Here is a 26,556-nt window from a genome sequence, read left to right on the forward strand (position 1 = left end):
TTTAATAGCTCACATTTAGTCTCTTGCATCTGTGACCTAATTAAGAATACTTACACATATATGAGTTTACACTGGTCACTGTTCCTATGCAACAATATAAACCCCCTGGAAATTCCTTCAGTTATCTGATATTTACCTTTTTAAAGGCCATACTCAGGATTTCCCAAACATTTTCTTAATGAAAATACTATGACCACTCTCATCCATCTAGACTGATCTTTTAGATTCTTATCTCCATTACAGTTCATTCAGAAGCATTCAGCAATACAGTAGTAAATTTCCATTGAATGTTTACGTATTATTTGTAAAGCCCTCTTCTCCAATCCTAGGTTAAGGATAAAGATCCATTACCCATGCATCTAATCTTACAAAAGCATCTTTCATTCACAGATGAATAAGTAACAATCTCAAATACTAGCTTTTAAGCATTGAAAATGGTGCATATTATCTGTTGTGAACATACTACAGAAATTCAAAATATTGTTTTTGTACTTTCTGCATTAAAGGCCTGTATTCCCCTATGCATACTACTCAGAAATTCCACAAACATTAATTGCATCAAAAGCTTATTTTTGAGTTAGCTTTGATAAAAGTTTCATTTTTAACGTTTTAGTTTCATTAAAACTTACAAAAAGTTCTTCAAACTGTTTCTGAATTTCATTGTTCATCTCTTCAGTGTTAAAACTGGGATCATGAACAGGAAAAGCATCAACAAATAAAAATGCTGCATTTGATCGAACTTCTGAGTTTCTGGCCTGTTACAATGAAGGAAAAAAATTATAAAATTTGTCAGTAAGCACAGACTGTTAATATTAAAAAGCATATCCTGTCAAATACTGGGCTCCAAACACTTTTAGCAAGTTAGTGATTTTAATTAAATATACGGAAGAGAGGAATTTTAAAATGTATGGAAGAACTTAAGAGTAACATACAATTTACTTTTTTTTACCTTACATTTTTGCCCATTCAGTAAAACCCGAGTTATTAATACAATCAGGTTTCAAAGCATATCAGTTTCAATGACCCTGAAGAATCACACTCAGAGCCCTTCTCTCTCTGTAATGCTAAGTAAATTAAAAGCAGTTGGGATTTCTCTTAGTGAACTTAAAGCTCCTCTTCAGAACACAAGAATCTTGAATTCAAGCAGACTGAATTAATTAAAATGCTACCTAGAGACAGGTGATTTAATTTAAAACCTCATGCCTATTTCTTAAAAAAAACCCACTGTTTAGAAACTAAGTACCAGCAAGCCTAGAGAATAACTTACCAAACATAAACATATTCAGCTCTGTATCTATGCGCATAAGTAATAGGACCATATTCTGAGTTTCAGGAAGCACATCAAAAAACTAAGACAAGCCTCATAACCTTCAGACATTTTACCATTTGTAATAGTTCTCCATATGTTTTCACTGGTTATAGAAACCCAAACATAAAGAAAAATGAAAAAAGGTGCATATTTAAACACTCAATAAATGAAAAATAATTGGCCTTGTGGGCTCTAGGAGGACAGAAAAAGAGAGCAGGCAATGAAATGAAGATGAAATTCAAGGCATCTCAAGGAGAAACCTGTAATCTAACCATCAGACTACACTGTATGTATCAAAGACAGCAAGCAGTACAATGATAAAAGCTTGTGCTGACGTCTCTTGAAAGGAAGAGGGAAAGAAGAACTTTGGGTTTAAGTTAAAACAAGTGTGTGCATGTATATGAGATGATATATACACACAAACACTGTAATAAAACAAGAAAAGGAAGCTTAATTTTAACAGCACAACAAAAGCAACAAAAGACAGTTCAGGGAACTTCCTGACTACTCTAATAATCCAATTTAATTTTCCCTTGTCATAAGAAACATTCAGACCAAAGGCAGGGAAAAGAAAAACTAGGATAACCATATAAGAGTTAGAACTAAATAAATTAATAGCAAATAAAAACAGAACAACACAAAAGAAATGAGCAATAATTACTTCATTTACAATTGATTTTGTATTTTCCTTCTCAATTCATCCTCATATGATGGGTCACATCTCTGGGCAAAAAAAAAAAAAAAAAAAGTCCAGATTCATTGAGCCAATAAAATCAATAGCAATTCTAAATTCAATACTAAGAAGGCAAATGAAGCCCATGTATATATTCTTTAGTTAGGGACTTGTGTTTTACTTACTATCAATAATACAGTCTAAAAATGAAAAGATTATAATTCTTAATTCAATTCTACAACACTGTTGAAAATCCTTTATCTCTGAGCTTGTCTATATTGAAGAGATAATGCATAACAAGCTAGTATGTGAATTCAGGGTGAAATAGTTCTTCTGCACTAATTTTTTATGTGAAAATTAATTCAAGTATGGTTTTGTGCAATAACCTAGACCTTGTCTACGACAGCCATTCCAGAAAGTTAATTTTCATAAACTTTGTAAATGTATTACGCTGAATTCCATTAAGCTTTCTTTAATTCTGAACTGAGTATCCAAAGTTTAAATTTCTGCCTTTAATTAACTGGAATTTATCCCAAATATATTTGCACATTCAAGCTCATAGTTAAGTAAATGTCTTCACAGAAATAGAATCCAGGACTTTAAATTCATATCCTATTTTATTCCACACTGACTTCTTCATGTAAGCGGAGCCTGCCGTTGCTTAAATGACTGTTGCTTTACCTTTATGGTTGTACTATTATGAGTAACTTTCAGAACCTTTCTAAACAACTTTTTCATTCAGTTCATTTGCAGATATTTAGGTTTCTCTTAGTTCCTGAAATTCAATTATTTAAAACACTCGTTTTCTACAGTAAAAGTTAGTTTAAAAGAAACAACCAAACAAGCCACTTTAAAGGAACCACTTTCTTCAACATCCTGAATTCCAAGAGGAGTGGTTCTTGACTTTTTGAAGCTTGATAAGAAATGGCTTAATCACTACTTATCTCACAATAAATATCCATATTTTTATATTTATACAGCTTCTTATACTAATAAGCAATGACTGCACAACTGTCTCTACTATGTTTTCCTGAGACTTACTTTTCATAATAAAGACATGAGAAAAGATTAAGAAGTTATATAAGGGCTTACATTATAAAAATCTTAATGCCTTATAAAATGTGTAGATGAAAGCCACAAAGGAATCTTCTGTGATATAAGTATTTGCAAAACAAGCAATTTAGGAAAAGACAGAAATATGCAGTACAAATATGCATTCTCAATTTAAAGATTTCAGAGATGAAATCAAGTAGTTTCAACATAGACACTTCTGGAATACTTTGTATTCTTACAGCTGAAGTATTTTGCCTCTTGGCAAGAAGGAGGGGGAAAGAAGTCCCTTTGTGAGCTGCCTTTCTGTTTTGTAACCAGTGTTGTAGAACAAGATTTGTTCTTCACTATATTAAATTAGGGATCTATACACTGGCTAAAATAGGAACATCAAACTGATTATCTAAAATACAACTGACATTTCAAACTTTGGAGCAGAATCCATAACAAATAAGGACAATTATAAGCTTCCCTTCCTAGTTCTGTATCTTAAACTGCCATTTTTTCTGAGTCATAGCAGCATGTATAAAATACATAAAATGCCTAATACTTCGTGGGTACTGTACAAAAAAATTAACTGTACAGAAGTCACACAGCAAGCCTATTAAAAAATAAATTGCTGAATTTTTATGTTCAGTCACACATTTCTTTTCACCAATCACAAATACAGTAGTGAATCATTTTGAATTCAGAATCTTAACTTGCACTGAATCATTACATGATTCATGTAATTGCTGCATTTGATTTTTACAATCCTCCATTTACCATTCTGAAATCTAAGTTCACAGCAGACTATTTTGCTGTATTAAAACAAATTTTCTGTGGTATGCCTGTTAACATCTAAGCTTAAAGTGCTTAACTACATATGTAGAAGCTGTCAAGAAAAATAAAGAACAAAAACAAACCCAAATAACAACAACAAAATACAGGAAAAAAAAGCAATGGGATCAAACTCTTAATGTAAGGCCAGACAAGATACTGGTCTAGTGACGAGCTCTTGTCCACCTTCCCATTTCCACCATCGGATTCTACTGAAACCAAACAGTTCTAAACTCCTTCCTGTAACTCGCAAAATCAATTTCTAACAACTTTTGAAGTTGTTTTTAAATACTTTCAACTCCGAGAAATTTAAAATACTTCTCTTACAGCTAGGGAATATGCTATTGGATAAATAGGTAAATAAAACTTCAGTAAATTTTTGCCAGCAATTAATTTGGCTGTAACAAATAGAATGTGTATGCTCATACTGAAGGCATTTCATAACCTCAGATGAAATATAGGGTGTTCATGAAGAAGGAAGCTTGGTTCATCTTAATCATACAGAGTAACTGAGTAGGTAAATGGTAGTAGGTACCCTTTTGCCCGTACAAGCAATCCACAGGAAGACATACACACCTTAAAAGTACAAGTCAGAAATTTCATTCTGAATGCTTAATTAAAAACACATCCATAGCACGAACATCTGTACATACAATTAAACTAGAATAAAAGGTTTTCTAAAATAATGTTGTAATAAATTAATTGAGGTGGATTCTAAGGCTGGTGATTAATCATAATGTGAGACTAAATCATCCTCTGAACATTTCTGGTTTTGCTCAATAAAGCACTGATCACTCGATAAAGGTCTTGGAAAACACGATACAAGATTGCACAGAATTCGTTGAGAAGATGAGAATACCAAACTCTATGTTAGTCCCACTGTCTACTACAATCCTGTAAAGTACTCTGTACCTGTAAAGAAAACTGGATCAAAGCAGTAAATTACGTTAACAAATTATTGTGCAAACTATGCCTCATTAAAACTTGCAAAGTTAATCTACTTACAGCTGAGATGCTATACACACTGATATTTCTTTTCCATAGCCATTTTAAGGGTAATTATTAAAACCAGAACATGTGAAAGGCACACAAAATCTAGTGGATGGAGAAAGACAGACGTATTTTCTGAAAAGGATAATTACCTTCAGTGCTCTCCAAAGGATAGGCTGATACAATCTGTAGAGCATTCCTTCAACTCCTTGACAAACTTTACTTTGTTTATGAAAATAACTCAGCATCTGAGAAAAACAAAATAACCAATCCCTCAAAAAAACCCATTTTAACAGTACTTTGTACATTCAAGAGTGCAGTTGTCTCATGTCAGCCTTTATATAAGACCAAACAGTTTTTCATACTATGGAAAATTATAAAACTAGACATATTAATTGACCCTATATTATATTTAAAAGTCTCCAAAATCATAAAAAAGAAATAGATCCAATATATATCACATTTTATAACTTTGTAGATTCAATAGATCTATATAAAAATCTACAATCGGAAATCCAATCATGGCTAGAAGTCAGTTTCTCAGCAACCACTCATTTTTTGTTACAGTAAAAAAAACTGGTTTTAAAGTAGCTGGCAGAAATACTTTGAAACCACATAGTTATCAAATAAAGATAACTAAGCTATTTAGCTGTTAAGAACAAAGGAATATTATTTGGTAACTGTAATTATCCAAATACAAATCTGTAAACGTAATACACGCTTTTCATCAATGCATACAAAATGTATCAGCACACCTTGTGACTCAGAACTGCGTTAACTAAAGCCCCTTTAATTTTGAAATCTGAATCATGAAGACAATAAAACAAACAAACAAAAATACAAAAAGAAGATGACCAGAGCAGAATACGAGAAAGGACATCATGTAACTTGATAGGAAGCAATTCTCCCCCCCCTCCCCCCCCCCCCAAGACACTGGTCAGTTTGAAAAGCTGACCCTCTAGTAGTCAATACTTCAAGTATTCACAGCTACAGCTAGACAGGGAAGCCTGTAAATGATTTTTTTTTCCTTGTGATGGACTACAGAAAAGTCAATTTTCCATGTAAAGAAAAGCTCTGAACACAGTCACCAAAACCTATTTCTGGTACTCTGAAAAATCCCCTTATATTTTTACTTTTGAGCACCAAAGACACATCTGGTGCAAAATGATAAGCAAGCTCCTCCTAAAATTTGTTCTAATATTATTTCTCAGAAAATGCTTTTTTTTAAAGTATTTGTGGTGGGCTGGCCCTAGTCACCACTTAAGCAACACACAGCCACTCATGCAACTCCCTGCTCGATGGGGCAGGGAGAGAATTGGAAGAGAAAAGCAAGAGAATTCGTAGGTTGAGATGAAGACAGTTTAATAAGTGAAGGCAGAAGGACAATACCACCCCATCCTGCCCCTGCACAAAAGAAGTGATGAAAATGTAATCAATCATACCACCTCCCACAGGTACACCAGTGCCCAGCCTGTCTCAAAACAATGGCTACCTCCACAAAATACACTTCCCCTTTGTTTTTATTGCTGAGCACAATGTTATCTGGCATGTAACATCCCTTTGGTCAGTTTGGGTCAGCTGTTTGGCTCATCCCCAGGCTACTCTCCAAGGGAACAGTAGTGAAGAGAAAGCTTGACACCATGCAAGCACTGCTCAGCATCAGCTAAAACACTGGTGTTATCAACACTGTTTTGGTCAACAAATCCAAATCACAGCACCATACAGCCTTTTATGACTGAAAGTAATTCCATTCCAGCCAGACCTCGTACATGTTAGTATGAAATGGAAATTTCTTATTGATATGATTCTGATGCTACTAGTTCATGTCATGCTTTACAGTAACTTACCTCTCTAACTTTAGAATGAACAGGGGAACTTTTGGGAAGATGAATTCCATGATGCATAAAATCCTGAATGCAGTTATGTTCAAGTATCTACAGTAAACATACACACACTACTGTTAACACAATAAAACAGTAAGTACTGTAGACTATGCAACAAGTTTTATTTTCCTCTAAAACAAACAACTGAAAAGAGTCTTATAGTCTATAATGGATATTATTTCTTAATTGGCTTCTGACTGGCTCAAATATTTCCGTATTATGGGCCTCTGTCTCCATAAACTAATTTTCAAAATTCCAGAATACACAATTAATCCAATTCTCAGAACCAAGTCTGGTATTCAAAAGTACCTCCACATAATAAATAAGAATTATTTGGTATCTGAAATTTAGCTGTAGCATTCTTACGATGCTGTAACTATGCTTTAGATCATCTCTATGGAAATCAACAAGAACCAGGTAAATATTTTAGCTATCAAATATATAGACTTGCACATACTGAATAAAAGCTTCCATGACTCAGAAAACTAGTGTGTTAATGAAAAACACAGCACTGCACCAGCTACTAAGAAGGAGAAAAACAAATGTTACAGCTGAACCCAGGACAGTGTGACATGCTGTTATTCCCCAGCAATGCTGAAGGGGCCCTTTCCTTAGGGAAATAATTTCTTAAGGCCTCCTTAGGAACTGCTTTGAGGATGAAGTCATGTATCACCTCCACCTTGCTATCTAAATGAAATTTCAAGCATCATATTACCTCTACAAATTCTCCTGACACCTTCTTCCAAGCCCTGAAGTAAACTTCCGAAATGTATTCCATTAATAATCTGTATGAACATATGGGAAACACATTAAAGCACTCATCCTAACCATATCTATGTACAATTCATAATAGTAACAATATAAAGTTTTTGAAAAGTACCAATATTATTTTGAATTCTGTGCATTATCATTATTTTTCCAAGAAGAAATCACTGTGAAAGTCTACACTGATTAATATGGACAAAGTTAACAGTTAAGTAATAAACCAGAGCCTTATTAAAAAAACAAACAAAATATCTCTTATGGTGGGAAAGTCAAAACATTAGCATAGATTTTACCATGTATCTCACAATTAATGCCTTTATAAAAATGTACAAGCCATTATTCTAACTGAAAGCATAAAAACCTCTCTGATTTTAATACAACTAATTTATTCTACAGTATTTCACTGAATAATTACAGGAAAAAAAAACCCAAACGCTACATGTTTTCATCCATCAGCCCAGTCATCAGTCAGTCCATCAGACAAGTCATCCATCAGCCAGCAGGATCAGGCCACGATCCTGCAAGGCACTTCTTACTAGAACGTCTCTATACAAAATCTTAACAAAATAGCTTGCTTACAGAAGGTGAAATGGACCTGCAATTCTCACACACTGCAAATAATGTAGCACAGTTTATATAGTCTTTTGCTTTAGCTAATGCTAAATAAGCATTTTATTACATCTGTACTTGTACACAGGCATGTGCAGAACAACTATTAAATGAAGCTGCTAAAACAATGCAGTAGTTATGCTCAGCAGATTTGAAGGTCTCTGAATTCTGATATATTTTATCAATATACTAGCTATTTTAAAGCATGAGACAAATAAGACTTCAGCCAAGCTTTTAACTATCACTAAGAACTCTAACTGCGATGCATACCTTGGAAAGAATTGCAATTGGTTTTTAACAGTTCCATGTATCATTTTAATGAAGTTTACATTCCAGCTGAACAAAAAGCTCAAGAACCTTCTTCCCTGTTGGGATAGGAAAAAAGGAAAAACAAGTGAAGTCAAACCACAGACGAATACCCAATTTAAAAGCCACCTCAGAAATCAGTAAATACAGAGATCAAAGATCAAAGGAAGTGACACCTTTAATTTTAAGAAGTGTAGGTGAGATTGTTGCAGGGATAAAAAATACTTTTAAACAGAATGCAAGCATTACTGTTATTTAGAATATACAGAAAACACAAACCAAATGAACATGTGGATTATATATCTGCCTGCAATTTTTTCAGTGTCCATTCTGTTTTGGTGTGACTTCAAATAGTATTCCTTAATGATAAGGGACTCTGCAATATAGAAAACTCATCAAAGCCACATCATCAGAGCTCTGTCAAGTGCAGTATCATTCCAGGATGAAACTGTAATGACAGTGAAGATACAAATAGTGTGCCAACTCTGCCAGCACTGGATACAGAAATATATTTGAACAAAGCCACAGAGAACAGCTGGGCCACTGAGGAAAATACATGTTCTGATTTGCAAGGATAATTCCTTTCTTATTGCTTCATGAAAGGTAATATTTGAAACCTCCTGGAGATGCTTTAATTCATGAAAAGAGAAAAAAAAACACTATTTTTTTTCTGAATTAGTTTTCTTCCATTTTAGAGTGTCAGAAATGGTGATAATAAAACTGATAAGCATCAGAATTTTTGAAAGAAAAGATACTGGAAAGATGTGGATGGAGGAAATAAGCTGTGGCTCTTCTGGAATCAGCAAGGTCTGCCCATGGAATTAGAGCCTTACACAGTAAATGTACAGATAGCCTTTCTGGCTGATCCCACACATGAGGTAAAGGGCATACAGCTTATGAGACTTTGAAAAGTTTGAGCATACGTAAGGGCAAGTCAGCCATTTATAAGGGTCCTATATACCTGGTCAGCTTCCTAAGTAAAAAGAAATCAGGAAAATTAGCAAGGAAGTGCAATAATAAAGAGCACACTGGCAGAAGCTCAAAAGGCGTATTGAACAATTAGCAGAGGTTCAAAGGCATTTCCATCGAGAGTTGGACAGTTATGTTCAGACCTATGACAAAATAGAGAAAAAACAAGGCTGAGAATGCCAGACACACTTTGAGCTGGAATACCATGGGGTAGAGGGAAGGAAGCATATAGGGAGAAACTATCCTTTGGTGGAACTGATAGCTTCAAAGCCTTCATGTCAAGAAGTAGTTCAGATCATAAAGAAGTGAAGGCTAAATACAATGGTCAAAATCCTTGTTTGCAGGTCTGACAGAATCCTTCCTGTTGTCAATGAGAGCTTCTTCTACCAAGAAAGAAAAAAGAATGAGAAAAAGTCACTTGTCTCTAACTTTGGTGATATAATACATACATGGGAGTCCCAGTGGGGCAGTCTTTCGTCAAAACCCAAAGGTCAAGGAGTCCTGACTAACAGTTCCTGCCTCAACAAAGCAAATATGAGGACAAACTCTAACTCGCCTCATCTTCTACAATCCCAGCAGCAAGACAGATGAAGAAAAACCACAAATAGCTTTCAGTCAATTCTTTTATGCCTTAGATTTCAACAGATTGACCCTGATCCTGAAATGAAATTGGGGGCACTTAGTATCATCTGCTGCTTGTGATCAATGGATCTGAAACAATTACTGTTATCAACATGGTCAGTGTCACGAAAGGTAAATTGGTGATAGGTGAATAAGACTGCGAATTTGTAATCTTAAGGGTTAAATACATTAACAGAGCGTTGGGCATCTGGTACTGCTTTGCTTGTGAGAATGGTACATGTGACTGTTGTCTGCACACATAGAAGGTTAGCAAGGAGGAAGAGAGTATAACTGATCTGCCTCTAAAACACAATAATACATGCTTTGCGGGGCCCTCCAGCTGTTTGACTGAAAGTCTTACCTGAACAAAATTTTTTCATAAATCACAGATACAAATTCAGAGGATCACTCCACTAATGCAGCCTGAAAAGAAGTCTCTGAGAAATACTACTGTGTTGAACAGTACAGTCCATGAAAGCAGGAAAACTGAACTCATCATCTTGCAATGAGGTGTAAATGTGCAATTCTGTATCAGTTTAATCTGATCTAGAACCAGAATACCACTTTCCTGACCTTCCCTTCATCTTTGCACATGATGAACCACTCCAGAGAGTTCATCTGGCTGAAAAATAAACTTTCTAGGAAAAATAGCCCTGATCAGTTACCTCCTCCAATCAACCCATGACACATACTTGAACATTCATATTGTGGAAAGGGCAATAAGAATGCCAGCCCATGGTAACACAGGATCATTGCACCCTGGAGTTATAACCACTTAAGCTGCTATGGAGTTATGCTGTATGTGTACTCTAAAACAAATTAGGTATATTTTTCTTAGGAACTGTAGAACAAGCCTGCAGGCACTAGAGGAACTATTAGCCCGGATACATGAGAGTTGCCTTTGTGTATCCCAATCTTAGTAAAAAAAAAAAAAAACCAAAAAAACAAAACTATCTTAAAATATAATGTGTAAGTAAAAAAAACCTAAAGAAACAAAACCTAAAACTCCCAAAGATATACACAAAGAGCAAACACACACCAAGCAAACAAAAAAAAACCCACACAAACTTAGTGTCAGGTATCCAAAACCTGATCTATCAAACATTTTTACCTAATGCATTTGCTGTGACCATTTTTACAGCGCTATATCCCCATACTGCTACAATCACACAGCAATCTCAGAGCTCATTTTATGACAGAAGTTCATGTATTCCATGAAGGGAATATATATATTTTAAGTAGGCAAGGAGGAGTTACAACTTCAGAGCAATGTCTTGTCAAAAGGCTGTCTTGTCATCTTACCAGAAAAAAAAACTTTGAAACTACTATCTTGGTGCACAGGCACAATCTAGAGACTACAATACAGCAATTCTTCAGAGAAAAACATAGGTAGTCAAATAAAACAGTTCTCATTTCGCTGTAAGGTTGGGTTCTTCTTATACTACTTTTAAAACAGACTTATAGCAATGCAATCTTCTAAACTGAATCATTGAGAAGGGAAATAATTCTGCTACAGTTATCCACCTCCAATAAGAGAAAAACTGCTTAAGAGAATTATACCAGGGAACGGTTTTAAGTAATAAGGGACACACAATGGAAGCAAAGCACTTGGTTCTTATTACCTCAGGATACGCAAACATCGGTGATGACAGGGGCATATACTTGTACGCTTTAGTTTGGAATAGGAATAGGGTTTTCAAAATGAAACAGAGTATCAACCACTTACAGCTCTGAGTTAGAGCTGATCTGTCTTGTATTGCTACCCACCCTGCTGTAAAAAAAGGCTTAATGCAAAACCATTAAATGTAACCAAAGCCTACTCACTTAAAATCACAATAAAAGTTTTCTTACCTCTTCTTTCCTAATGTATTTTACACTCATAAAACACTGAAGCAACAAGTCCTTGACTTCATTAACCTCCTCTGAATCATAATCAAAACTAAGTAATGTCTGATGCAGATTCCACACACGAACTATATCTGCACCCTGGTAGGAGAAAAAAACCCACAATATAGTGAAGTAGATATAGCTTCAATGTGAAAAAGCATTTAGTGGATTTTAAACAATTAATTTGAAAAGTATTGTTACTGACAGAAAATTTTCAGACTGTAAAATTATGATCATCACTAAACTTTACCCACATGACTGAGAAAAATTACAAAAAGGTGTACTTTTTAATATGCAGAAATATTAACTTCTGATAAGACATGCTCAAGTGCAGAAAGAAAGCAGCTATGTCATGCAAAATAGATAACTCTTGAAACTTCATACAATGAAAGCAGCTAACAGGGAAAAATAAAAGAAAAAATAAAATAAGTAAAGAAGATATTTATTGGGCTAGTGCAAAAGATGTAACCCACAATACTCCAAGTAACTCACACATTTCAGAGAAGAATTTCAGTACATCAATAGAGAAATAGGAAATTATTTGTAGACAGATACAAAGTAACTGAAAATAAAGCTTCCCACAGAAGAAGTCTCTATGAATAAGTGAATGTAGTATTTAAAATCCAAATTAAGAGTTAACTTCTATTGAAACCTTGGTCACTGGATTTAAGAAAAACAAAACAACAACCAAACGGTAAAAAAATCCGTCCCAGTTCACTTCCGAAATCAATGCCAACAATTTTTAAAGTTTGTTCTACGAAAGGCAATTTACACAAGAAATGCAAGAAAAGACACTTCACAACTTAACATGTAGCCTAAATTTCATTAACTGAGAAGCACTAGGACATGGAAAACAAAGTAACTTGAAATAAAAGATATTTTGCAGTGATAATATTTCTTCAAATATAGAGTAATTATCTAGAAGTAAATACAGTTTCACCATACCGTAGCAGCTGTATTCAGGCTTTTTCTTAGCAGAATGATAAATAGGGTCTTCCCTAACTCCTCCTTTCCTTCTAGGCCTTTCTCACACCACAATTCACATACATGCTGAATAGCACCCTGTAGTTTTTTTTCAGGTTCAGGTAACACAAGTAGAATACCTACAACAATGAAATAAGTATTTATTATGATGAACCAAGTTATTCCTGTAAAACACTAGTCTGTTAGTACCCTAAATTTACCTCACAGTGTCAACCAGCTCTTGCCACATTCACATATCTTAGCAGCTTACTTGTCCTGTGGGTATTTAGGCAGCTTTGCTAACTCAAAAGTTTTGGCCAAGTTTTTGGATGAGTAACAATGGAATCTGAAGTTTTGCCTTAAAAATAACCTAAGACACAGGATTAGGAAAGCTATCTGTCACTAGGTTAACAGTTTGGAGAAAGAAAAAAAAATTAAGTTCCAACTTCTAGATTGCGTAACTGATTTTGAAGTAAATGCTCCCTTAATTTTGTCTCATAAGTAAAAGCTTACATCAGTACCAACTTTTCCCCTGTAAATTGTGTTCCATAGGCCATAGTATAATGTCGTATCCTATAATAGATAGTTACATACCTTTTAATACAAAAACACACTCTGCAAGAACTTTGTAGTTTACAGTTTCATCCACTGCACGTATGGAAGCAGAAACTACAGCTGTTACTCCTTGGATTACAGCTACAGTTTGTTTCTGAAAGAAAGAAACATTGAGGAAACAATTCTGAGATTTATTTTAAATTCAGAAGATAACTACAAGAAGAAATAAACCTTAGCAACAGAGCAAAGCTGAATTATTATTATGCACCCATTTTGAAGAAAGTATACTGGCACAAAAAACTTATGAATAAGAAGAGTCAAAATCAATGATTTTTAAAGCAGATCAGTTTCAAAAAGGTTGAAATGTGCTTTCCGCTCCAGCTAGTAGATAACCCAGTGACTGTACAGGTGTATCCACTCCTGCACTAAAAACTTTATCGGCAACAAAACCACTCAAACACACATCCATTTCAGAGCTAAAAAAAACCCTAATTAGCATGGTCTTTGCAACTCAGGTTACAATCCAAGTAAGTGATTCTACAGACCTCTGTACATACAATTGATTTTCTACAAGCCGCTAGGTCTCCTGAATTATTTCCCCACTGCATTTCTTTTTTTCCTTCTAAATTAAGTAACGTTTTTCTCCAGCATTCTCCAGGCTATGTGCATTACAGTGCAGAAGGCAGTATATGAGGGTCTGTGGCAGAAATTCTGTATAAGCTAAATTTGTGGGAGAGGTCTTCAAATCTAGATTTCACAATCTTTGTTCAATGAAAAGACAAAATAAAAAAGGTTGTGAATTTCTTATAGTATATATCAGGCACTTAAGGAACAACTGAGATACCAACATTTATTCCTGGAAATAAGATATACAAAAAGGCCACTCAACCCCAGTGGAAAAAAAAAAACCAAACAAAAAACAAAAGCTATGTCCCATCTTTCCTAATTCAAATTAACAGCAGAACTAATATTTTATGGTATAGACTAATCATAAGTTCAGCTTAACCCAAGCACAACAGTTAACATCTTTACAGAACGGGGCAGAGTGGTGATGTTTGAAACTCACCCTTGCATGTTCTCAGATGCTATAGAAATGTTACATTTCCCAGAAAATATGAAATACTTATAATATTTTTAGATTACAAGATTTTTACCGTTTCTGGAACTATCTCAACTTCCATGTTATCATTTTCATCATCTTTGATCCTCTGCCATGTTTCCACAGGGTTCTCCATCAAACACTCTGTCAATAGCTGCATCAGTTTCTCCCATAGTACTTCTTTTTGCTTCCTCGGCAATTCTTCAAGTAGTTCATTCAAGTCAAAACAATCAAATGTTTTTTTCTATGAATGATCAGAAGATATTATGCAATTTCACATCAGTGAAGTGGTTTATATTTCATCTTCATGCTGACTGACAGCAACTGAACATGATGCCGCACTGGGCCCAAGTGTCCAAGAAAGCCACAGCATCCTGGTTCGTATCAGAAATAGTGTGTCCGGCAGGACTAGGTAAATAACTCCCCTGCACTCGGCACTGGTAGGCCACACCTCAAATATTGCATTCAGTTCTGGGCTCTTACTGCAAGGGGCATACTGAGGTGCTGGCATGTGTCCAAAGGACAATGAAGCTGGTGAAGGATCTAGAGCACAAGTCTGATGAGGAACAGCTGAGGGGCTTGGGTTTGTTTAGCCTGGAGAAAATGAGGCTTAGGGGGGACCTTATCGCTCTCTACAATTACCTGGAAGGAGGATGGAGCCAGAAGGTGGCTGTTCTCCCAAGTAACAAGCAATAGGACAAGACATAACAGCCTCAAGCTGCACCAGGGGAGGTTTAGACTGGATATTAGAAAAAAATTTCTTCACAGAGAGGGTGATCAGGCATTGCAACAGGCTGCCCAGGGAAGTGGTGGAATCACTGTCTTTGGAAGTGTTTGTAAAACATGCAGATGAGGCCCTCAGTGATATGGTTTAGTGGTGGTCTTAGCAGTCCTGGGGTAAAGGTTGGACTTGGTGGTCTTAAAGGTCTTTTCCAACCTACTTGATTTTATGATCACATTTCCCAAAATTAACACTTTTTTACATTAAGGATTAATTCCCATACCTCTGCAGTTAAATACCTTCTAGAATTTTTATTACTTTAAAAAACAACATTAAAAAAATTTCTGTTGCTCAGCTCTTTATCATGTAACAAGAGTGCTTCTTTTAAGACTGTAGTCCTTAGCAACACTAATAGCAACCCTTGATAGCAACACTACTGAACATAAATCACATCCCTGTAACATGAACTCCCGTTTCTCATGTGTTATGAATATTTCATTCCCAAGGGAGACAATTCCATGCCCTTAACTAAGCAGCTCAAACTGCACAGAACTAAAGTACTTTGCTATCTTAAATACAGCTTGATGATGGCTGCTGGAAGAAAACACTTATGTAAGGACTAGAAATGCCAGTATAGCCATAAAGACAGCACTAGAGATTTTGAGGTACAACCTGCACACAACAGTGCTCTATACACTGCACTATTTTGAAGTCCCCCCATCAAACCATTAACCCCAGACTTCCCTTTTATGCTTTACTCAATGGGAAACAACTACTAGTCTCTGTAAGAGACTTGACTAAGAAACTGATCTGAACTATTTCCTCAGAAGAAGCTTGGTAAAAGAATTTACTTCAAAAGCACAAAGAGCTTGTTAGCATCAAAGGGTAGGCAACCTGCTAGGAAAGGGAATAGGCAGAGAAAAATGAGAGGAAAAAACAAACACAGCTAAAAGGAAGTACAGATAATTTCTGAGATGTAATTTGCAATATTGAAGTGAAGGTTTACCAGATCAAAAACATTTTGGAGGAAAGAGGAAGAATGTCCATGATCGTAAAATATGAACAGTTTTAGTTTGCAGATACCCTAAAAAACAGAAATCAAAAAGAAAAAAATAAAGTTCAAGGAAAAAAGAAAACCAGAAAATGAAAGAAGCAGCCCTAAGCATTAGAAAGATCTCAAAAGTGTATGTGAAGAAAGATCCTGTTACATATTTATAACAGAATTTCTATCTTATACAGCTGGAAAAAAATACAATAAACCAGACTCCACACAGGGAGTTCTGCAGGCCTCTACTTCAAACAAACCCAAAAGACAGGATATTAAGATTCTACTCTTTTGAACAAAAGGAATGAATTCATAAGATGACTAGAGCTTTCTGATCTTTCTTTGGGACAATAGGAGATAGAATAATTTCAAAGCCTATGAGAAAAAAAGGATGTCATTGAATGATAGTCATATACGTGATTCCTATTTTCCTAAGAAATAATGTTTTTTCTTGAATTGGAACAGGTTTAACGGAAAAAGTTAACAATACCTGATAAACACCTCAGTGAACAACACCACAATGGAGTAACATTTTAAAGAGATTACAAAGAAAAATAAGTTAAAAGACCAAGGCAATCTTTGGCAAACTGGCAAGCCCCTGGAATTTTACAAGGTGTGAATGAAACAAAATATTGAGAGAAGGGAAGAGAAAAATTGAAGGGGAAGGGTGGGGTGTAGAATGATAGATATTGGAAGAAGCAGTGATGCTAAGAGCAGAACTGTAAAAACAAATTAGAAGGCAAATGATGAGGCTAGTTAGAAGAAACAGAGCATAAATATAATATGAAAACTAAGGAAAGCAGTGAGTCTCTAATCACACTTTCCTCTTCTTTCTACATTTATATATCAAGATATCATTTATTACAATCAAAAAGTAATCTGAAGGTTTAGGTTCCCTTATGCTATAAAGACATGAAGACAGTTTTAATCAATATACTCATTATAGCTGGAAACTCACAGTTTCCAGCAATATTGGCAATAGCTGAAAACTGCTGCAAGACAATTCCTGTGAATTGGTGATGAAAAATAAAAGGATGAAAAAATCAATTTGTAATCCAAGTAGACCAAGATATGTTAAAATAGATTACTGGGTAACAATGGCAGAACCAACATGACCAAATTAATCTCAAAGGAAACAAAGTTCTATTATGTTATATTAAACAGAACAGTTTACTATTAAAGTGCTTAGATTTGGGGGAAAAAAAACAGGAAGCAGACTTCAAGCAAAGGTAATGTACTACAGTTGCCATCTATAGCTACATGTGGAAGTGCAAATTAAATAAATAGCAAATTTCTTGGAAAAGGAGATGCAGTGACATTTGGGAGACAAACATTTCTAAGCTTATTACAGCAAATATGATCCCTATCATAGAAATCATATGTTTAACGTATTTGCTACATTAGTAAATTAGCTCATTCCTTTGTGGACATCAAGGTCAACTGATTCACTTACTTTATCCTGATACAAGTAGTATGAGGATAACACTGATTGGAAACCTTGAGTAAGAAACTCATCTGACAATAGCATTTATTAAGGCTAGAAAAATATGTACATAAGAAACTGTGCTTATCTTAATGCTAGAGAGACTGAAATGTGGTAGAAAACACATTATTATTTCATATCACGATGCAATATCATTTATACAATATGAGAATGAACTTTTAATTAGTACATTTCAGTGGCTTTGTTTTGGTGTTCCTCCAGCTTCTCTCTATACTCATTTAGAGAGAAACCTATTCCATGTCTACAACATTCAGAGATAAAGAACTATCAAGCACAATTACACACACACTAAAGAATAAGAGGGCAGCCTAAACTATCAAATGAATCAACAAATATCAGTGAAAAAGGCCTCTGCTGTGTTTGCATATTTGCTCATATTTACTATGCAGCAGTAAATTCTTTCATAGTTAGAAATTAAAAAAAAACCCACAAACAATCAACATCAGCTTATTATTTTTTATTAATATTACCACAGTATTAATCATTCTAAAAAAAGAAAAAAGTACACTGCATGTGCAACAACCAGATCTTTAACAAGTAATTGATTCATAAATAGCAACATTTCATATTCTACAACTTTTTCAGCTATGTTCCCTCACGTGCCACTTGTATTTATTTTCTACAGCAATTATTCTGGCACATCTGCAGGTGCTGGAAAAATAATCTCTAACCCTACATCACAGAATTTCTTCATTAATAACCGACTTAAGATATTATTAAATCACAGACATATATCATGGCTTACTTACAGGTTGCTGAGTATAACGCAAGAAGTCTTCAACTGAATCCTTAGATACGATTTCTAAAAATGCTTCACGCTTCATTGTGGTCATGTTTTTCCTTGCTTCATAAACAAAACAAAACGTTAAGAGAAAATACTGTTTCTCAAAATAAGATCGTGTTTGGTATCAGTGAAGAATGTATGAACTTATGCTCTTCTTCTACACGGTCATAAATAGAAGAGGTTTTACCCTCCAAAAAACTTTACAGTTACCTGAATGATCATTTAGATTCATAACACTAGGCTGCAGTACTTGCATGCTTTCTCTGTAGTTTTGGGTTTTTTTTTACTAAACAAGTCTTAATACAGAAGAATGTTTTAATGGATACTTTGACTTTTAAGAAACGTATGATCCAGCACACCGCCCTATTTAGGTAGCCATCCTTCCCTACGACAGCATTTACTTTTATGAAAAGTAAATCCCTGGTAGTGTTCAAGGCCAGGTTGGATGGGGCTTTGCACAACCTAGTCTAGTGGAAGGTGTCCCTGCCCATGGCAGGGCTGCTGGAACTAGATTTGCTTTAAAGTCCTTTACAACCCAAATCATTCTGTGATTCTACTCATGGGTAGCAGGATATTCTCTCCTTTTCTTTCTTGTCAGGTAAAAACTATGGGAAAAGTGCAGACACTTCCTGAAACCGAGAGCTTAATTTACACACCTGAGCATACCTTTCATCCTAGGTGATTCCTGATGTGCTTTTCCCACCCCAACAGCTGGAGACTGCCTTATACAGCCCTTACTGCCTATGAAGCCCTGACAGCGGGGCGGGTGCCTGCCCGGAGCACGGCCCGGGTTAGCCAGGGGCCGTCTGCTCGCCGAGCCGTCCCCAAGTCCACAGTTCAGCCCTACAGGCCGCCGCACGCGCCCTGCGGAGCAAATGGTAAGAGAGACGCGCCACTTACCTCAGAGAGAAATCCTCATCGGCCAGTGGGTTACGTTTACCAACAGCGCGGAGCTGCCTGCACAGGACGGAAACAAAACCGGCCGGGCATGCAGACAGCGAGCTGGCTCCTCTCAGCAGCACTGCCCACGGCAAGATCCTTCCGTGCCAACGCCCGGCCGCCGCAAGCGGCTCCAGCCGCGGTACCGCCCGCAGGACGCGGCAGCACTACCCAAAGCCCTCCCGCGCTCACACTGAGGTGAGGCCGCGGCCGGGGCCTGCCGCGCGCCCGCGCGCGCGCACTGCCGGCATTTTCGAATTCTCCCGCCGCTGCCGTTAAGCGCGGGGCGGGTGGGCGTGCGCAGAAGAGCTCACGTCTCGCGAGAGCTCGGCTTCTGCCCCCTGCCGACGCCCAGCGGCAGCGGAGTTGTGGCTGGAGTGGAGTCGTCTGTGGCAGCGGGTGGTGTCCGGTATAGGTGATAGCCAGCGGTTTAGCACTGCAGCCGCGGGGCAGGATGGTGTTCAAAACACGCTTTATAGTGTTTGCGCAGAGGGGAGAGCTGTTTTCAGGCAGGTGCTGCCGGGGCGACTGACGGTTTCTCGCCGTTGTTCTCATCCCCCACCACTTCTGGTGGAGCAGGGGGCTGAAGGACGGGCTGTTGCCCTTGATGGCGGGAGGACTGGAGGGGCTGCGGTGGGGGCCATGCGCCGGTTAGTAAATGCCCCTGGAGAGGCCAGGCCAAATAACGGGTACAAGCGGGCTGCTGCAGCCCATACATCAGTAAGGAGCTTGGGTGCAGGCTGCACTTCTTTACATTTGGGTACACTAAAATGCTTCTCCATTGCTTTCCCTTTTAACTAAGGTTGGCAAACACACGTTTTTCCCTAGAGGAGCATCGCATTAGTTACCTGAGGGAGGTGACGAGTAAATCTACATATGAGCTTGCTGTTACTTTCTGTAGGTACCTCTTAAGTCTCAATGCCTTTAAATAGGGCTATGAGATGTTCAGTTAAATTAATGTATAGGCCTAAGAAACAGTATGCCTTCTTCCTTACAGTGAGGGTGGTGAGGCAGTGGCACAGGTTGTCCAAGGAACTGATAAATGCGCCATTTCAAACTCAGGTTGGATGGGGCTTTGAGCAACCTGGTCTAGTGGGAGGTGATCCTGCTCATGGCAGCGGGTTGGAACTGGGTGAAGTGTAAGGTCCCTTCCAACCCAAACCATTCTATGATTCCATGGATCTTGGGTAATATGGGTGTACTATTCTTACAAAAACATTTCTGCTAGCTCCCAAAGCCTGCATCATCCATTTGATTACACTGGTGACTTCTCCAGCGATGTGTTTTTTGCTAATGTTGAGAGTTACATATTTAATCTTAGTCATAGCGAACAGTGCTGTGTATTACACACTCTTCACCCAAAGCGATGAAGAACAGGCTGCTCACCAGAACTTTAGGAGACTATCTAGGCCAGATGATATTTACACTTTGATAACCAAGGATTTTTTAATAGATCAGGAAATGCTGCTTTATTTCTTCTCAAACTTAATTTGCAGTGTTTGGAAATAGTTGGACTCATTTCTTTGAATTAAGCATAATCAGTTTTCAAATTCTGTAATATTCCCCATTCCATTTGTTTGAGCTCTTCTGCAAACCAAAACCAGTCAGTGTGGCTTGTTAAGGGCTTAATTTATATCTTTCAGTTTTGTATTTGCAGAAGTGTAACATTTCTCAGTATTTCTGTGTTGGTGGCTGTTTCGAAGAGGTAGGTGCTTGACTGAAATCAATTACTTTCAGGCTGTGAAAGCAGTGCAGCATATGCTGCTTTACTGTGCAAACAAACAAAACCAACAGTAATTTCCATGCAAGTTCTCACATCTGATTGGAGTTTTCTGAATTGTAATTAAAAAAAACCCATGATATAATTCAGATGTTATTTATTATTATATTTAAAAATTCCCAAATTTTTTAACTGCATTTATGTCTTCTGATAATATTTCAGTTTTTAACATGGTATCTTCTTTAATCATCTTACTTCTTACAATATTAGTTTGTATTCATAGAATCATAGAATAGTTAGGGTTGGAAAGGACCTTAAGATCATCTAGTTCCAACCCCCCGCCATGTATTCAAAATTAAGACTTGCTACAGTTTCTGCCATATATGTTTGATTTAGGGACTTTTCCTGGTTTATTTCTTAAATTTCTTGAGTCAACTATTTACCTGGTTTTTATGTTTGAGGACTATAGAATGAAAACTAGTTTATTAAATGCTTATCCCATATAAATAATGCTGTTCTGTATTGCTTTAAAACCATACATAACAGATGACTAATGTTGCTGAAAAAAAAGATAAAACTCTTTCAAATTCCTGAATCATCAACTGAGTTCATGTGAAACTTACGAAATAACTGGGGTTTAAAACAAATGTGTGCTACATGGAAGGTACTGTGGGCACCGTAGGAGAATGGGCTACGTTACTTCCATGTTGTAATTGAGACGGTTGTGTACCCAAGGGTGCAGGAGTCAGCAGACAAAACCTCATCATCTTAAGCAACAGAACTGTGCACAGGCAGTTCACTACCACACCTTGACTCCACCTGATGCCAAACGCAGACATACCTCCTAGGATCATATTTCCATGTAGACAAAGGCTACTCTCCTTTAAAGTGTGAAAAAAGCAATCCAGGAAATCACCAACATCCACCTACCAGCAAACAAGGAGAAGGGACCCAGGAGAGATGGATCATCCTGGACAATCTCTTTAAATAGCATCTGTCTTCCAACCCTAATCCTCACACTGACAGCCAGCAGGCACCGACTTCCAGAAGCAGACTACCAAAACAAGGGAGCATTTTGCTGCTTTACAGTGAAAAAAGATGGATAATTAGGGTTGTTTCCAGATCCTGTGCACCTGCCTTAATTTCTTAACTTAGGTATTCAGCTATTGTTAAGAAGCCTGTGAAAAAGTTTAAGTATTTTGTAGGAGAAGCCATTGTACCTGTGGAAGAGTAAAAGCAAATTAAAAAGTACAAACCCTGGCATTTATATATAGTGCTTATGTCTTCCCTTTCTGCATATATTAAAAATCTTTGCCATTTTAGATCCAAACCGACGGATTTATTTATCATGTCTCATGTGGACTGAATATTTCATTAATATGTTGATCAGACTTTTAATTAGATGCTACATTAGTCACCTGGTTACTGTTTATTTAGTCGGGCACATGCCCATTTAGCAAATGAACTAAAACATATTTTAGCTTATAATTTGTGTTGCATAGCAACCACAGAATGATTTCTTCATAGTACTGAAGCTAGAAATCGTCACAGATAACAGACTGAATAAAACCAAATAATTTGTTTTAAAGGACCACACAGAGAAACCAGAGAGGCAGAACAGTGCTTTACAGGTTTTTTTTTAAGAATTGTGCATGAACTGCAAGCTAGTAATGAAGCTACAACTCTATTTTCAGTTTCTCTAACGTTCTCCCTTTCGAGAGTACCAAATTACATACCTCTTTTTGACATATCTGTTCATCTGTTCAAAATAATCTATACCCTGTGATAATAATCTCATATTTATTATCATTTTCCTGTCAAGTCAAGTTAAGGGAAAAATGAAAAATGGGCCTTCTGCACATGGTTGCTGAGCAACAGCAAATAAAGATTTGCTTTTGTGCTACCGCTTCATAAACTAGCTTTATTCTTCTTGGTGGCCTGTGTAAGAGATCTCAATTGCAAATAGCTCTCACAAGAATATTGTCATTTGGACTATAGCAACGATTCAGTTTTAACCTCTTTGATTCAACAGTATAAATACTTGTGAAAAATAAACAAGTAATTCCCTGAACATCAGATGCTTACTTGACACTTTTTTTTTCATATTTACAATGTTATTTTCTAGATATCAGTTTCTGATGAGATTATTTTACACATTATCTAGTAACCTGTTAGAAGTGTTACTCCTGTTTCTTTTCATTTGAATATGTAATAAAATTCGTTATAGTTAATATGGTATCCACAAAATCTGCTTATCCTCTGAGGCAGGCTGTTAATAATTTACATGCATTCATTTCCCTTGATTTTTTTTTGATCTTCACATACTTTGATAAATAATCCCAGCAGCCTGGGAGAGAGATGAAGTTTCACACTATTCCACTTCTCCAGCTCTCCTCTTGCCTGAAGGTAATACTGCCAATCACACCATCCTTTATTCAGAGGCAACTGTCAGTTTTCAAGGGTGGTGTGATTAGACAGTGAAACTGCTTATTTCCGTTAAATTATTAATATTATCACGAAACTATTTTAGAGTTTAAGAGATTAAGTAGAAAAAAAAACGATTTTCTACACAAGAAAATAAATGATCCTTGTTAACTTGAGCAAAAATAAGGAAATAAAACACGCAGGTGGAATGCAAAAGCTTTTCCTAAGAGCTGTTCCTGTGAACTGCCGTGGGTGCTGCTGAAGTGCTGAGCTGCCGCACCATGGAAGTTCGCTGGTGCTGCTGGGTGTCTGGCAGGCTGTGCACCCCAAGGTGAATTCAAGGCATGAAAACATTGCAATTTTTTTCTTTTTGGTTTATTGTTATGCTTTATTATAAAATTGTTATTTTCTTACATCAAGAAGATGTTCCTTGGGCTGGAGCACCTGCAGCACTTCTCCAGGCTGGGAAAATTTGGGGTTGTTCAGCCCGGAGAGGGGATTGCTTCATGGAGACTTTAGAGCAACTTCTAGTACCTAAAGGGCCAACAAGAAAGATGGGGAAGGACTTTTTACAAAGGCACGTAGTGATAGGACAATGGAGAATGGCTTTAAACTGACAGAGGGAAGGTTTAGGTTATATATTAGCTAGAAATCTCTTTACTGTGAGGTGGTGGTTGCCCAGAGAAGCTGTGGCTGCCCCATCCCTGTCATTGTTCAAGGCCAGGTTGGACAGGGCTTTGAGCAACCTCGTCTAGTGGAAGGCATATCTGCCCATGGCAAAGTGGTTGAAACTTTGTGATCCTTAAGGTCCTTTCCAACCCAAACCACTCTATGATTCTATGATTATTACTTGCTTTATTCTTGTGCTCTTGCCATTGCCCTACTGTTATAAATCACAGCAATTTTACTCTGCTTACTATTAGTACCATGAAAATGGAAAGATTACTGGAATGCTATAAAATGATCACAAAAAGAAATCAAAACAACAATATTTGCATACTTAAAACCATCCCACTGTAAATAAAAGGAGTATTATTTTTCATGATAATTACAGCAAACATTTTCTAGTATAGTCATTGACATCTTTCAGAACTTCATGTAATCAATGAGTAAGTTTATAATACTAGTTTGTCAGTTAATTTGTTACATCTGCTCTGCCTAGATTAACACTATTAAATTCACAGCTCTTGTAAATGTTCTGTCTCCTTTCAGCTTTTATTCTATTTTCGGCCTTATAGAGAAAGAGAATAATTGTTTCTGATGTACAAAAATACTGTTACTATTTATTTTACAAGTGCTCTTAGAGGTTTCATTGTGAAATGCATCATCTAGGTATGACACCATCTCTATTCCATCTGTCTAGTAAAACACACAAAAATACTGTATAAATATCAGAATGGACATTATCTGCTCTTCCATATTAGTTCTTATATATATCTCTGTGTGTGTGTGTGTTTACAATACGTGTATGTACATGTATGCACAAACACAGCAAACTGCCTTACATTGCCTGGAGAATATACCAGCATTTACTCATCTCTCACATGGTGTTGACGAAGCTGAGACATGGGTGTTAGGAACCTAACCAGAGCACATCATGCATGTCCAGCCTCCTTCTTGCAAAATAAATAGGTAAGAGAGTGCAGGACTTCCTCAATGCAGTATCAGACTGGGGGATGCATTTGGAGTCAGGCGTTTGAAATAGCTCACATGCTCATAGGTTTAGACATACCTGCCAAGTATTCCTGTTCTCTGCATCAAACAGTTTTATTATCACAAGACTTTGTGACAATGTGATTTGACAATTATTTTCTCACTGTGTCCTTAAACAAAGGAAAACTGTTTTCTAAGATATTTTTTTCTAGTAGAATTTGGTCTTTTCCCCTTTCCCTTCCTGCCTATTGTACTGCTACATGATGGATTTCATTGTTAGATATCCTGGGTTTCTAGCCTCACGCTGGAACTAATACCAGAAATAAATACTTAAAGCATGAAGATATCTCACATGTGCTGGTCAAGGCCACCTTCCAATGTCTAAAACTATAATTTCACTTTTCATGCCTCTGATTAACTTCAGCTTTTTTTCACTTAATCACATTAAAGTTGTGTCAGCAACTCAAGGGAGTTCTATAATTAAATCAAGTCTAATTTGGTATCTGAGGCACGTAACACCTGTGGCAAATTGCTGACAGAGTTGTGCTAAATTTATGGTGAACTTAAAGCCTTATTCTTCCAGAAGATTAATGTTTCTCATGTTTCATGTTTCCTCATATTTCCCAGTGCCTCATGACTAAATGTTTTGACAAAAAACATTTTGACAAATTGAAACCAGATATTACTGACTCCTGTTATAAAACTCATTTCTTTTAGTATGGCCTGTGCTTCAAAGCAAAGGGGGAGAGCAGAGTGCGGTGGGGACCATGCCTGGTTTTCATTGCTTTGCAGCTGGGGTGACTGCGGGCTCCACTTCCAGAGATGCCTGGAATCCAGATCATTTCCTTATTGTACAAGAAAAAGAGTGTATAGGCACCAGGAAAGGCTTTTCAGAATAGGGTCTGCACTACCATCTAGTGGAATATAAAGGTGTTGTCAGGAAACAAGAACTGTGTAGCAATGAGTATAAATCCAAAATATTTAAAGTCTTTCTGTGAAAAACAAGATAAGCAAAACTAAAATTATCTATAAAAATGTTAAAAATAAAGATTTTCTTTTTACATTTCCAATCATCTGAACTTGAAAAAGTACATTAAATAAAGAAATGACCTAGACCGTAGTCACCTAAAACTCAAAGATTTGCACCTCTTTTCAGAAAGCTCATCTTAGTACATCAACTTGTTTTACACAGAAATTAATTAATGGCTTATCAAATAAAACACAAAGAACCAGCATTTCTACAAATACCATTCTACAAGTCATAAATA

The 26,556-nt window shown here is 36.6% G+C and overlaps 1 protein-coding gene across 2 annotated transcripts in view; it reads right to left on the reverse strand.

Moving 5' to 3' along the window:
• Nucleotides 1–19,708, reverse strand: part of NCAPG2 (non-SMC condensin II complex subunit G2) — a 47,564-nt gene extending 27,856 nt beyond the window's left edge. For both annotated transcript variants that reach the window (XM_031042860.2, XM_013130982.3), the window contains exons 1-11: nucleotides 19,453–19,708; nucleotides 18,518–18,612; nucleotides 14,554–14,742; nucleotides 13,439–13,553; nucleotides 12,827–12,984; nucleotides 11,846–11,980; nucleotides 8,369–8,463; nucleotides 7,440–7,509; nucleotides 6,689–6,775; nucleotides 4,994–5,089; nucleotides 630–755 (exon numbers count right to left, since the gene is read on the reverse strand). In XM_031042860.2, coding sequence (XP_030898720.2) covers nucleotides 630–755; nucleotides 4,994–5,089; nucleotides 6,689–6,775; nucleotides 7,440–7,509; nucleotides 8,369–8,463; nucleotides 11,846–11,980; nucleotides 12,827–12,984; nucleotides 13,439–13,553; nucleotides 14,554–14,742; nucleotides 18,518–18,601 — 1,155 coding nt within the window. In that variant the 5' untranslated portion in view covers nucleotides 18,602–18,612; nucleotides 19,453–19,708. The remainder of the gene's footprint in view (nucleotides 1–629; nucleotides 756–4,993; nucleotides 5,090–6,688; nucleotides 6,776–7,439; nucleotides 7,510–8,368; nucleotides 8,464–11,845; nucleotides 11,981–12,826; nucleotides 12,985–13,438; nucleotides 13,554–14,553; nucleotides 14,743–18,517; nucleotides 18,613–19,452) is intronic.
• Between the last annotated feature and the right edge of the window lie 6,848 nt (nucleotides 19,709–26,556).

Source organism: Melopsittacus undulatus, chromosome 1 (genome assembly GCF_012275295.1).
Source record: "Melopsittacus undulatus isolate bMelUnd1 chromosome 1, bMelUnd1.mat.Z, whole genome shotgun sequence".
Taxonomy (NCBI): Eukaryota; Metazoa; Chordata; class Aves; order Psittaciformes; family Psittaculidae; genus Melopsittacus; species Melopsittacus undulatus.